Source organism: Oncorhynchus gorbuscha, unplaced genomic scaffold (genome assembly GCF_021184085.1).
Source record: "Oncorhynchus gorbuscha isolate QuinsamMale2020 ecotype Even-year unplaced genomic scaffold, OgorEven_v1.0 Un_scaffold_5072, whole genome shotgun sequence".
NCBI classification, from domain to species: Eukaryota; Metazoa; Chordata; class Actinopteri; order Salmoniformes; family Salmonidae; genus Oncorhynchus; species Oncorhynchus gorbuscha.
Genome location: NW_025748959.1, coordinates 15,006 through 28,578, shown reverse-complemented (window position 1 = coordinate 28,578; position 13,573 = coordinate 15,006). Strand labels below are relative to the sequence as shown.

Genomic DNA, 13,573 nt, shown 5'->3' with positions numbered 1-13,573 from the left:
TAATCACTTAATCATGTATGTGAATTCTACAGTGAGGATTAAAGCCTGTCTGACACCATTCTGAAGAACACACAGACACACATCATGTTTAAATAGAGAATCATGCCTGTTCTCCAAAATATTTCTAATGGTGTAATTAAATACTACCACTCTGTCACCTCTCCACTGTCTGTCGTTGTCTGATGTTGTGGTGGTCATGTAGCCTACAGTACAGGACTGTGTGTGTGCATAGGGCTCTGTGGGCAGCTCTGACCCTGTGTTAAAGGCAGAGCTGGATTCATGTCTGGATGAGAACATGCAGCTCCAGGAGACTGTGGACAGGAAAAGACTGAACTACACCAGACACACTCTGAGTGAGTAACAGTGAGCAGGACAAATGACCTGGGTAGAAGGAAACCTTGAGACCAACCAGGCAGGTTGAAAGTGACTCCAGGCTGCTGGATCAGAACTGGTTATAATGATGGCTTATTGAAAGGTTCTTTGTTAGTGTTGAGATAAAGAGCATCAGATCTCTCTTGTAAAATAGATTTTATCTCAATGAGAATGACCTGTAGAAATAAAAGTTAAATGAATAAATCACGGTCTCTGTCAGGTTGAGTCAGTTGCGTATGGAGAGAGAGAGTGCTGAGTCCAGAGTCAGAGAGATGGAGGACCGACTGGGCGAGCTACAGGAGGAGCTGAGGACCGAGAACGGCAACAAGACGGTAACACAACATTTGGGTGGACTTGAGACACAATATCTTTGTTGTGCACTCTTTGTAACTGTCCTGTAGAATGTGTTATGTGTGTATTGTGTGTCTACAGGACCTGGTGACTTGTCAAGCGTCTCTGTTGGAGGTGTCCATGTTGAAGCAGAAGCTGGAGGATTCTCTGAGACAGAGAGAGAGGGAGCTGACGGCCCTGAAGGGAGCTCTGAAGGACGAGGTGGCCACGCACGACAAAGACATGGAGACATTTCGAGAACAGTACAGCACTGACATGGAGAGACTGAGGAGTACCGTGGAGCAGGTCTCACAGGTACACACACACACACGTTTCAGCGTTTATTCACCATGGCCACAGGATACAACCGGTGGAAAACGGTAGTCAGATTCTTACTTGAGAGCTCTTTCCCACCCACACGCGTGCACTGAGGGAGCAGCAGAGCGTGAAGTGATTGAGACCCACTGGACTTGCTTCACACCGGGGCATTATAGCAGGAACAACAAGTGATTACACTGTTACGTTTGACTGCACAATGACACGTCTTAATGACATGTCTTACTCCCTCTCTCTCCCCACTCTCTCTCTCATATCCATCCTCCATCTCTCTCTCTCCCCTACCCCTCTCTCCCCACACTCTCTTATCCACCCTCCCTCTCTCTCCCCACACTCTCTCATAACCACCCTCCCTCTCTTCTCTCCCCCTACCTCTCTCCCTCACTCTCATATCCACCCCCTCTCTCCCTACACTCTCTCATATCCACCCTCCCTCTCTCCCCTACCTCTCTCCACACTCTCATATCCACCTCTATTCTCTCCCCCCTACCTCTCTCCCTCTCCACACAATCTCATCCACCCTCCCTCCTCTCCCTACACTCTCTCATATCCTCTCTCCCCCTCTCTCTCCCTCCCCAGTCTCAGGCGGGTATCGAGTCAGAGCGGTTGCGTGTGAATGCGTCGGTGCGTACTCTACAGCAGCAGCTGGAAGACTGCAGGGACGAGAGTGGCCACTGGATGACGCAGTTCCACAATACTAGAGATGAACTACGGACCACCAAACAGGAGTGAGTACACGCACCTACAGAGAATACAACCTTACTGTGACATGCTTACTTTTAACCAACAATGCAGTTTTAAGAAAATAAGTTATTTAATTTACTTAAGTAAAAAAATGACTGGTACTGTACACACACACACACTTCACTTACCAAGTCTTACACATCTCTTCCTGTTTTTCAACCATCCATGTATACATCTATGTAACCATCCACATGTCCCATTTCTGTTCTCCCATTCTGTACCGTCTCCTCCTCTCGTGTCTTATTGACTAGAGACACGCCCATCACCCCTGAGCCACCCTGAGGGAGCCTATATAGGTTATAGCCGTGCCAGTAGCCAGCCGTGCCAGTAGCCAGCCGTGCCAGTAGCCAGCCGTGCCAGTAGCCAGCCGTGCCAGTAGCCAGCCGTGCCAGTAGCCAGCCGTGCTAACCCTTAGCCTATAATTTCTGCGACCCCGTGGAAATGTAATTAAGATATTGAAAAAATCCCAGCAAAATGTCTGTTTAAACTAGAGAGCTGTTTTTTTGCATGGGCTGCATGCATGTTAGTAGCTGTGGTACAGTTCCATATTTTAGAATCCTCTCTAGAGGATTTTAATAGCTGCGGTTAATAGCCGGGATTTATGGCCGTGTAGCTGACATTCCAGTTAAACCAGCTTCTGTGTTTCTCTATTTGACTGACTGTGTGATACTGTAGAATGACTTCATTTTAACAACTAAATGTTTGATCAACTTTGAGGGACTGATATCAGCATTGGAGATTGAACTGTAGCTTCTGTGATCAAACTAAATTATGTCTGATCAGTGCTCATCTGTGCCTTGATTTCTAGATTTTGAAATGGATATCTTTAATTGGTTAAAATGGTGTGTGTTTGTGTTGCAGGATGCTGCAGGCTCGTCTGGAGAAAGAGGAGCTTGAGGAAGAACTGAATGAAGTACAGGAGAGGGTCAACACCATGAAACAGCAGATACCAGACCCCAGTCATACACACACACTCAACCAGGTACACACACACACACACACACACACACACACACACACACACACACACACACACACACACACACACACACACACACACACACACACACACACTGATTCTGACACACACACTCTCAACAAGGTACACACTGACACTGTTCTCCACTGTCATGTCAGGAGCTGCAGAGTTTGCGTGCCGATCTGCAGCAGGCCCAATCAGAGGCAGAGAAGAAAAGGGCGGAGCTCGATAAAAAGGTCATGGAGGTAATCTCCCTGAAGAAGGCCAACCAGGAGCAGGAGGCGGAGCTCAAGTATGAGATGGACAGGCTGAGGGGCCAATCAAATCGAGCCAAAGAGGATCTGGCCAAGGCCCAGGAGAGAACCAAACAGGTGTGTGTTGTGTAGTACCAGCTATGTGACTGGGAAAGATGGCCACTTTTCCTCCCTTATATTCATCATCTCCATCCTTCTCTCAACCACTCACCTCTTTTGTTTCTCTCCATAGCTCCCTGACCTATCGGTCGTGTCTGGCCTGCAGTCAGAGTTGACTGATGCTTGTGGGGAGAGAGACCGACTGGGAGAGAAACTCTCCAGCACTGAGCAGGAGCTGCAGTCAAACACAGAGCGGCTGGCCAGAACCCAGACAGAACTAAACGCTCTCAGAGACTCACAGCAGGAGCAGGAGGCAGCTAACACACGCCTCCGAGAGAAACTCTCACGCCTGGAGGTGAGACATACACACACACGTTACACTACCTCTTTCTCACAACTCTTTGTTAGTGGGTGTGTTGTTTCACAGTATGTATTTGTGTGTGTGTCCCCAGTCTCAGCTGGCTTCCAGTGCATCAGAGAGTTCGGAGGCAGAGCTGTCCCTCCAGGCGGAGTTGAGGGAGCTGAGGCAGGAGCTTGATGAGGCCAGGAGAGGAGCCTCTCGGCTGGGCCAGGACCACCGGCAGCTCAGCCTGCGTCTGGAGGACAGGGAGAAGGAGAGGGACCAGCTCACACAGACCAACACACAGCTGGAGGAACAGAGGAGACAGCAGGAGCGGTCCCTGGACAAACTCAATAAGGAGGTGAGGAGTATGTGTCTACATGGGTTTTTCTGATGCTCTGTGTACTGCATTGAAGTGCTGTGTTTACAAATGTACACTGTGCAAATAAAAATCTCTCTCTGTCTACTTACACCTCGCTCTCTCCCTACTCTCACTCTGCCTCTTTCTCTGTCCATGTAGTTTGAGTCTCTGTCCCAGTCGTCTGGTGAGGAGGTGCAGGTTCTCAGGGCCCAGCTGGAGGAACAGAGAGAGAGATCTCGCAGTGAGACACAGGAGGCCCAGAGGCAGGGCAATGACACACTGGTAGAACTGGAGAGGAGCCAGACCTCCCTCAAGAGACTGGAAGAGGAGGTGAGAGAGAGGAAGGGACAGGGTGAGAGAGGAGGAGGAAAAGAGAGGAGACTGAGGAGGAAAGGGTCTTCAGGAGGTGAGAGAGAGATGGATGGAGGGAGGAAGGGAGGAAGGGACAGGGTGAGAGAGGAGGAGGAGGAGGAGGAGGAGGAGGGAAAGAGGGAGGAGACAGAGGAGGAAAGGGTCTTCAGGAGGTGAGAGAGGAAGGGACGGGGTGAGAGAGGAGGAGGGAAAGAGGGAGGAGACAGAGGAGGAAAGGGTCTTCAGGAGGTGAGAGAGATGGATGGATGGATGGAGGGAGGAAGGGACGGACGGGGTGAGAGGAGGGAAAGCGAGAGGAGACAGAGGAGGAAAGGGTCTTCAGGAGGTGATGGTATTCGTCAGGGCTAGTCAACTCTCACCCTGCCGGAGCCTGCTGCTTTTTTCTTCTACCTGCTAATGAATTGTACCCACCTGGTGTCCCAGGTCTAAATTGGTCCCTGATTAGAGGGGAACAATGAAAAAACACAGTGGAACTGGCTTTGAAGTCCAGAGATGAGTTTGAGGGGTGAAGATGATTTGTCTTTAATGCTTTAATCCAGTGTGTGTGTGTGTGTGTGTGTGTGTGTGTGTGTGTGTGTGTGTGTGTGTGTGTGTGTGTGTGTGTGTGTGTGTGTGTGTGTGTGTGTCGTGCGCCAGGTATCCCGTCAGAAGAAGGAGCTGCTCTCTGTGGTTGAGGAGCGAGACAATGTTCAGCTGGACAAGGAGCTGCTCACCAACCGCCTGCACCACCTAGAGGCTGAACTGGAGAACAGCAGGAGCAGCCTCACAGACAAGAGCAGGGATCTCCGCAGCACGGAGGACAAGATGAAACGACTGGAGCTGGAGCTGGAGGAGGAGAAGGGATCTGTGGAGCTACTCACTGACAGGGTCACCAGGACCAGAGACCAGGTACACACACACACACTATAAATGTGTGTCTAGCAGCTTTCACCAGTCTGTTGGTTAACAGTTGAAAGAACCAGGACCAAGCTAGGAAAATAATGTATTTGTTATTTCTCTCCTCACCCTCTTTCTCCCCTCACTCTGTCTGGTGTTCCTCTGTCTGGCGCTCCTCTGTCTGGCGCTCCTCTGTCTGGCGCTCCTCTGTCTGGCGCTCTTCTGTCTCTCTGTCTGTGTGCAGATGGAGCAGCTGCGTTCAGAGCTGATGCAGGAGAGATCCTTCCAGACAGGACCTGAGCTGGACAAGAATGCCCTAGAAAGACATGTACGTTAAGTCTGTGTCTCCACTGAAATGATCTTAAGGTCTGAGTGATGATTGATTATGCTTAAATCTCTCTCTCTCCAGTTGAAGGAGTTGAAGACCAGAGTATCTGATATGGAGGGTCAGTCTCGCTCCTCTGTAGGAGTGGCTCAGCTGGAGAGTAAAGTTCACGAGTTGGAGGAACGCCTCCACAGCGAGGATAGGTACACCGCACACTACACGTCCCACAATGCACCACACCCCAGGAACTACAGACGCCACAATGCACCACATAGTCTGGAATATGATATTTTGTAACCAAAGCTGATTTTGTGTTTGGTATGGTAGTTCACTGTTAGTTAGAGAAGTGTACCTTAAAGCTTATGATATTATGAACTGGTCACACATCTGTATCCAGAATCACCGTGTGTGTGTGTGTGTGTGTGTGTGTGTGTGTGTGTGTGTGTGTGTGTGTGTGTGTGTGTGTGTGTGTGTGTGTGTGTGTGTGTGTGTGTGTGTGTGAGAAGAAACTGTGTGGAGCTCAACTGTGTGTCTTGGGGAAGAAGAACTCCATGTTGTCACTCAGAACGCCTGGAGAAGAAACTGAAGGAGCTCAACTTTACCCTGGAGGAAGAGAGACACCAACACACAGAACAGAGAGACCAGGTACACACACACACACACACACACACACACACACACACACACACACACACACTCTCTCACCCTGACTGATTCCTCTGTGTTGTAGCTGTCTCTGCGTGTGAAGGCTCTGAAGAGACAGGTGGATGAGGGGGAGACTGAGGTAGAGAGGATGGAGGGATTGAGGAGGAAGTCCCAGAGAGAGATGGAGGAACAGATGGAACTAAAGGAGGCCTTACAGGGCAGAGTCACCGCGCTGGAGACTGAGCTCAAGTAAGTCTGTGTGGGTTGTGTTTCCAAGTCTGACACTCTACCTGTTTCACATGTTAGATTACTATGTATCTCCTTTCTCCTAGATGTGGCTCTTCTTCTGAACCAGCCCAATTCTCTCTGTTCTCCTCCACTCCCTCCAGACCTCTTTCTGTTCTCCTCCATTCCCTCCAGACCTCTTTCTGTTCTTCTGTTCTCCTCCATTCCCTCCAGACCTTTCTGTTCTTCTGTTCTCCTCCACTCCCTCCAGACCTCTTTCTGTTCTTCTGTTCTCCTCCACTCCCTCCAGACCTCTTTCTGTTCTCCTCCATTCCCTCCAGACCTCTTTCTGTTCTTCTGTTCTCCTCCACTCCCTCCAGACCTCTTTCTGTTCTTCTGTTCTCCTCCACTCCCTCCAGACCTCTTTCTGTTCTTCTGTTCTCCTCCACTCCCTCCAGACCTCTTTCTGTTCTCCTCCACTCCCTCCAGACCTCTTTCTGTTCTTCTGTTCTCCTCCACTCCCTCCAGACCTCTTTCTGTTCTTCTGTTCTCCTCCACTCCCTCCAGACCTCTTTCTGTTCTTCTGTTCTCCTCCACTCCCTCCAGACCTCTTTCTGTTCTTCTGTTCTCCTCCACTCCCTCCAGACCTCTTTCTGTTCTCCTCCACTCCCTCCAGACCTCTTTCTGTTCTTCTGTTCTCCTCCACTCCCTCCAGACCTCTTTCTGTTCTTCTGTTCTCCTCCACTCCCTCCAGACCTCTTTCTGTTCTTCTGTTCTCCTCCACTCCCTCCAGACCTCTTTCTGTTCTCCTCCACTCCCTCCAGACCTCTTTCTGTTCTTCTGTTCTCCTCCACTCCCTCCAGACCTCTTTCTGTTCTTCTGTTCTCCTCCACTCCCTCCAGACCTCTTTCTGTTCTTCTGTTCTCCTCCACTCCCTCCAGACCTCTTTCTGTTCTTCTGTTCTCCTCCACTCCCTCCAGACCTCTTTCTGTTCTTCTGTTCTCCTCCACTCCCTCCAGACCTCTTTCTGTTCTTCTGTTCTCCTCCACTCCCTCCAGACCTCTTTCTGTTCTTCTGTTCTCCTCCACTCCCTCCAGACCTCTTTCTGTTCTTCTGTTCTCCTCCACTCCCTCCAGACCTCTTTCTGTTCTTCTGTTCTCCTCCACTCCCTCCAGACCTCTTTCTGTTCTTCTGTTCTCCTCCACTCCCTCCAGACCTCTTTCTGTTCTCCTCCATTCCCTCCAGACCTCTTTCTGTTCTTCTGTTCTCCTCCATTCCCTCCAGACCTCTTTCTGTTCTTCTGTTCTCCTCCACTCCCTCCAGACCTCTTTCTGTTCTTCTGTTCTCCTCCACTCCCTCCAGACCTCTTTCTGTTCTCCTCCACTCCCCTCCAGACCTCTTTCTGTTCTTCTGTTCTCCTCCACTCCCTCCAGACCTCTTTCTGTTCTTCTGTTCTCCTCCACTCCCTCCAGACCTCTTTCTGTTCTTCTGTTCTCCTCCACTCCCTCCAGACCTCTTTCTGTTCTCCTCCACTCCCTCCAGACCTCTTTCTGTTCTCCTCCACTCCCTCCAGACCTCTTTCTGTTCTTCTGTTCTCCTCCACTCCCTCCAGACCTCTTTCTGTTCTTCTGTTCTCCTCCACTCCCTCCAGACCTCTTTCTGTTCTTCTGTTCTCCTCCATTCCCTCCAGACCTCTTTCTGTTCTTCTGTTCTCCTCCACTCCCTCCAGACCTCTTTCTGTTCTTCTGTTCTCCTCCACTCCCTCCAGACCTCTTTCTGTTCTTCTGTTCTCCTCCACTCCCTCCAGACCTCTTTCTGTTCTTCTGTTCTCCTCCACTCCCTCCAGACCTCTTTCTGTTCTTCTGTTCTCCTCCACTCCCTCCAGACCTCTTTCTGTTCTTCTGTTCTCCTCCACTCCCTCCAGACCTCTTTCTGTTCTTCTGTTCTCCTCCACTCCCTCCAGACCTCTTTCTGTTCTTCTGTTCTCCTCCACTCCCTCCAGACCTCTTTCTGTTCTTCTGTTCTCCTCCACTCCCTCCAGACCTCTTTCTGTTCTTCTGTTCTCCTCCACTCCCTCCAGACCTCTTTCTGTTCTTCTGTTCTCCTCCACTCCCTCCAGACCTCTTTCTGTTCTTCTGTTCTCCTCCATTCCCTCCAGACCTCTTTCTGTTCTTCTGTTCTCCTCCACTCCCTCCAGACCTCTTTCTGTTCTTCTGTTCTCCTCCACTCCCTCCAGACCTCTTTCTGTTCTTCTGTTCTCCTCCACTCCCTCCAGACCTCTTTCTGTTCTTCTGTTCTCCTCCACTCCTCCAGACCTCTTTCTGTTCTTCTGTTCTCCTCCACTCCCTCCAGACCTCTTTCTGTTCTTCTGTTCTCCTCCACTCCCTCCAGACCTCTTTCTGTTCTTCTGTTCTCCTCCACTCCCTCCAGACCTCTTTCTGTTCTTCTGTTCTCCTCCATTCCCTCCAGACCTCTTTCTGTTCTTCTGTTCTCCTCCACTCCCTCCAGACCTCTTTCTGTTCTTCTGTTCTCCTCCACTCCCTCCAGACCTCTTTCTGTTCTTCTGTTCTCCTCCACTCCCTCCAGACCTCTTTCTGTTCTTCTGTTCTCCTCCACTCCCTCCAGACCTCTTTCTGTTCTTCTGTTCTCCTCCACTCCCTCCAGACCTCTTTCTGTTCTTCTGTTCTCCTCCACTCCCTCCAGACCTCTTTCTGTTCTTCTGTTCTCCTCCATTCCCTCCAGACCTCTTTCTGTTCTTCTGTTCTCCTCCACTCCCTCCAGACCTCTTTCTGTTCTTCTGTTCTCCTCCACTCCCTCCAGACCTCTTTCTGTTCTCCTCCACTCCCTCCAGACCTCTTTCTGTTCTTCTGTTCTCCTCCACTCCCTCCAGACCTCTTTCTGTTCTTCTGTTCTCCTCCACTCCCTCCAGACCTCTTTCTGTTCTCCTCCACTCCCTCCAGACCTCTTTCTGTTCTTCTGTTCTCCTCCACTCCCTCCAGACCTCTTTCTGTTCTCCTCCACTCCCTCCAGACCTCTTTCTGTTCTCCTCCACTCCCTCCAGACCTCTTTCTGTTCTTCTGTTCTCCTCCACTCCCTCCAGACCTCTTTCTGTTCTCCTCCACTCCCTCCAGACCTCTTTCTGTTCTTCTGTTCTCCTCCACTCCCTCCAGACCTCTTTCTGTTCTTCTGTTCTCCTCCACTCCCTCCAGACCTCTTTCTGTTCTTCTGTTCTCCTCCACTCCCTCCAGACCTCTTTCTGTTCTCCTCCACTCCCTCCAGACCTCTTTCTGTTCTTCTGTTCTCCTCCACTCCCTCCAGACCTCTTTCTGTTCTTCTGTTCTCCTCCACTCCCTCCAGACCTCTTTCTGTTCTCCTCCACTCCCTCCAGACCTCTTTCTGTTCTTCTGTTCTCCTCCACTCCCTCCAGACCTCTTTCTGTTCTTCTGTTCTCCTCCACTCCCTCCAGACCTCTTTCTGTTCTCCTCCACTCCCTCCAGACCTCTTTCTGTTCTTCTGTTCTCCTCCACTCCCTCCAGACCTCTTTCTGTTCTCCTCCACTCCCTCCAGACCTCTTTCTGTTCTCCTCCACTCCCTCCAGACCTCTTTCTGTTCTTCTGTTCTCCTCCACTCCCTCCAGACCTCTTTCTGTTCTCCTCCACTCCCTCCAGACCTCTTTCTGTTCTTCTGTTCTCCTCCACTCCCTCCAGACCTCTTTCTGTTCTTCTGTTCTCCTCCACTCCCTCCAGACCTCTTTCTGTTCTCCTCCACTCCCTCCAGACCTCTTTCTGTTCTTCTGTTCTCCTCCACTCCCTCCAGACCTCTTTCTGTTCTCCTCCACTCCCTCCAGACCTCTTTCTGTTCTTCTGTTCTCCTCCACTCCCTCCAGACCTCTTTCTGTTCCTCTGTTCTCCTCCACTCCCACCAGACCTCTTTCTGTTCTCCTCCACTCCCTCCAGACCTCTTTCTGTTCTCCTCCACTCCCTCCAGACCTCTTTTTGTTCTCCTCCACTCCCTCCAGACCTCTTTCTGTTCTCCACTCCCTCCAGACCTCTTTCTGTTCTCCTCCACTCCCTCCAGACCTCTTTCTGTTCTCCTCCACTCCCTCCAGACCTCTTTCTGTTCTCCTCCACTCCCTCCAGACCTCTTTCTGTTCTCCTCCACTCCCTCCAGACCTCTTTCTGTTCCTCTTGTCATTGGTAATGAGTTCAGTGAGCTGACATTTACTGGCAGCCTGTTCACTCCCCACAGCCAAACTAGCGTGCGGTGTGTGTGTGTGTTGTGTATCATTCTATGGATCACTGAGCTCTTCTCTGATCCCTCAACAGAGATGCTGCTATCAGACACACGTCATTACAGAATAAAGCAGTCAGAATCAAACACACACACTTCTTCAACAGTCACACTCACCCAGCTGTGTAAAGGTGTCTCATTAAACCCCACTCAACAGTGCTGTGGGAACACACACACGTATGTGCAGGTCAGCTGTGAATGGGGAGGCAGAGACAGATCTAGCAGACAGAGCAGTCATCCCTGTACAGTGGAGAGAACAAGTATTTGAAACACTGCAGTATTTGAAACACTGCCGATTTTACAGGTTTTCCTTCTTACAAAGCATGTAGAGGTCTGTAATTTTTATCATAGGTACCCTTCAACTGTGAGAGACGGAATCTAAAACAAAAATCCAGAAAATCACATTGTATTTCATTTGCATTTTATTGCATGACATAAGTATTTGATACATCAGAAAAGCAGAACTTAATATTTGGTACAGAAACCTTTGTTTGCAATTAGAGATCATACGTTTCCTGTAGTTCTTGACCAGGTTTGCACACACTGCAGCAGGGATTTTGGCCCACTCCTCCATACACACCTTCTCCAGATCCTTCAGGTTTCGTGGCTGTCCCTGGGCAATACGGACTTTCAGCTCCCTCCAAAGATTTTCTATTGGGTTCAGGTCTGTAGACTTGTTAGGCCACTCCAGGACCTTGAGATGTTTCTTACGGAGCCACTCCTTAGTGGCCCTGGCTGTGTGTTTCGGGTCGTTGTCATGCTGGAAGACCCAGCCACGACCCATCTTTAATGCTCTTACTGAGGGAAGGAGGTTGTTGGCCAAGATCTTGCGATACATGGCCCATCCATCCTCCCCTCAATACGGTGCAGTCGTCCTGTCCCCTTTGCAGAAAAGCATCGCCAAAGAATGATGTTTCCATCTCCATGCTTCACGGTTGGGATGTTGTTCTTGGGGTTGTACTCATCCTTCTTCTTCTTCCAAACACGGCCAGTGGAGTTTAGACCAAAAAGCTATATTTTTGTCTCATCAGACCACATGACCTTCTCCCATTCCTCCTCTGGATCCTCCAGATGGTCATTGGCAAACTTCAGACGGGCCTGGACATCCGCTAGCTTGAGCAGGGGGACCTTGCGTGCGCTGCAGGATTTTAATCCATGACGACGTAGTGTGTTACTAATGGTTTTCTTTGAGACTGTGTTCCCAGCTCTCTTCAGGTCAATGACCAGGTCCTGCCGTGTAGTTCTGGGCTGATCCCTCACCTTCCTCATGATCATTGATACCCCACGAGGTGAGCTCTTGCATGGAGCCTCAGACTGAGGGTGATTGACCATTGAACCATCTTCCATTTTCTAATAATTGCGCCAACAGTTGTTGTCTTCTCACCAAGTTGCTTGCCTATTGTCCTGTAGCCCATCCCAGCCTTGTGCCGGTCTACAATTTTATCCCTGATGTCCTTACACAGCTCACTGGTCTTGGCCATTGTGGAGAGGTTGGAGTCTGTTTGAGTGTGTGGACCGGTGTCTTTTATACAGGTAACGAGTTCAAACAGGTGCAGTTAATAGAGGTAATGAGTGGAGAACAGGAGGGCTTCTTTAAAAAAACTAACAGGTCTGTGAGAGCCAGAATTCTTACTGGTTGGTAGGTGATCAAATACTTATGTCATGCAATAAAATGCTAATTAATTACTTAAAAATCATACAATGTGATTTTCTGGATTTTTGTTCTCGATTCCGTCTCTCACAGTTTAAGTGTACCTATGATAAAAGGTACACTTCAAAAATCACAGACCCACTGTATGTACTGTATGTCACACCAGTCAGTTCCCATATCTGACCAGCAGAGGGCTCTCTCCCTGACATACTACAGGGAACCACACTGTCTACTGTAGAAGTCAACTGTCTACTCCCACACATATTTGCTGAGACCCACCTACGGCCTCTGTTATAGTGAACAATAGATGATGAAGATAACATTTCTGAAGCTGATGGTGGTGTGTTTCAGGAGGAAGGTGCAGCAGGCGCAGCGTCAGGCCCTGGACTCGTCGGCTCTGAGCTCTGACGAAGATGATGAAGGCCTGTACGACCCCTCCAGCATCACGTCCATCCTCACTGGGAGCAACCTTCACTCCTGCTGGACCAGCTCCTGCTAGAGTAGTGACAACCTTCACCCCAGCTCCTGCTAGGAGGCTAGAGGAGGGGTAGTGACAACCTTCACCCCAGCTCCTGCTAGGAGGGAGGGGTAGTGTGACAACCTTCACACCAGCTCCTGCTAGAGGGAGGGAGTGACAACCTTCACACCAGCTCCTGCTAGAGGAGGTAGTGACAACCTGCTCCTGCTAGAGGGAGGGGTGAACCTTCACACCAGCTCCTGCTAGAGGGGGTAGGACAACCTTCACACCAGCTCCTGCTAGGGGAGGGGTAGTGGCAACCTTCACACCAGCTCCTGCTAGAGGGAGGGAGGGGGGTAGTGGCAACCTTCACACCAGCTCCTGCTAGAGGGAGGAGGGGGACGGGTAGTGGCAACCTTCACACCAGCTCCTGCTAGGGGAGGGAGGGGGGTAGTGGCAACCTTCACACCAGCTCTTGCTAGAGGGAGGTAGGGGGGGTAGTGGCAACCTTCACACCAGCTCCTGCTAGAGGGAGGGAGGGAGGGGTAGTGGCAACCTTCACACCAACTCCTGCTAAAGGGAGGGAAGGGTGGGTAGTGGCAACCTTCACACCAGCTCCTGCTAGGGGGGGGTAGTGGCAACCTTCACACCAGCTCCTGCTAGAGGGGGGGTAGTGGCAACCTTCACACCAGCTCCTGCTAGAGGGGGGGGAGGGGTAGTGACAACCTTCACACCAGCTCCTGCTAGAGGAGGGGGAGGGGTAGTGGCAACCTTCACTCCTGCTAGAGGGAGGGGGGTAGTGGCAACCTTCACACCAGCTCCTGCTAGAGGGGGGAGGGAGGGGGTGGCAACCTTCACACCAGCTCTTGCTAGAGGGAGGGAGGGGGGGTAGTGGCAACCTTCACACCAGCTCCTGC

At 50.6% G+C, this 13,573-nt stretch overlaps 1 protein-coding gene across 1 annotated transcript; it reads left to right on the top strand.

The window, feature by feature from the left end:
* Positions 1-327: 327 nt before the first annotated feature.
* On the top strand, positions 328-12,698 carry LOC124028936 (cingulin-like). Its single transcript, XM_046340831.1, has 16 exons — positions 328-353; positions 593-704; positions 805-1,017; positions 1,618-1,766; positions 2,644-2,764; positions 2,920-3,132; positions 3,248-3,469; positions 3,567-3,815; positions 3,975-4,221; positions 4,762-5,075; positions 5,308-5,391; positions 5,473-5,591; positions 5,731-5,736; positions 5,931-6,033; positions 6,119-6,282; positions 12,551-12,698. The coding sequence occupies exons 2-16, from the start codon at positions 609-611 to the stop codon at positions 12,696-12,698; spliced, it is 2,448 nt and encodes an 815-aa protein (XP_046196787.1). The 5' UTR covers positions 328-353; positions 593-608.
* The last annotated feature ends 875 nt before the right edge of the window (positions 12,699-13,573 follow it).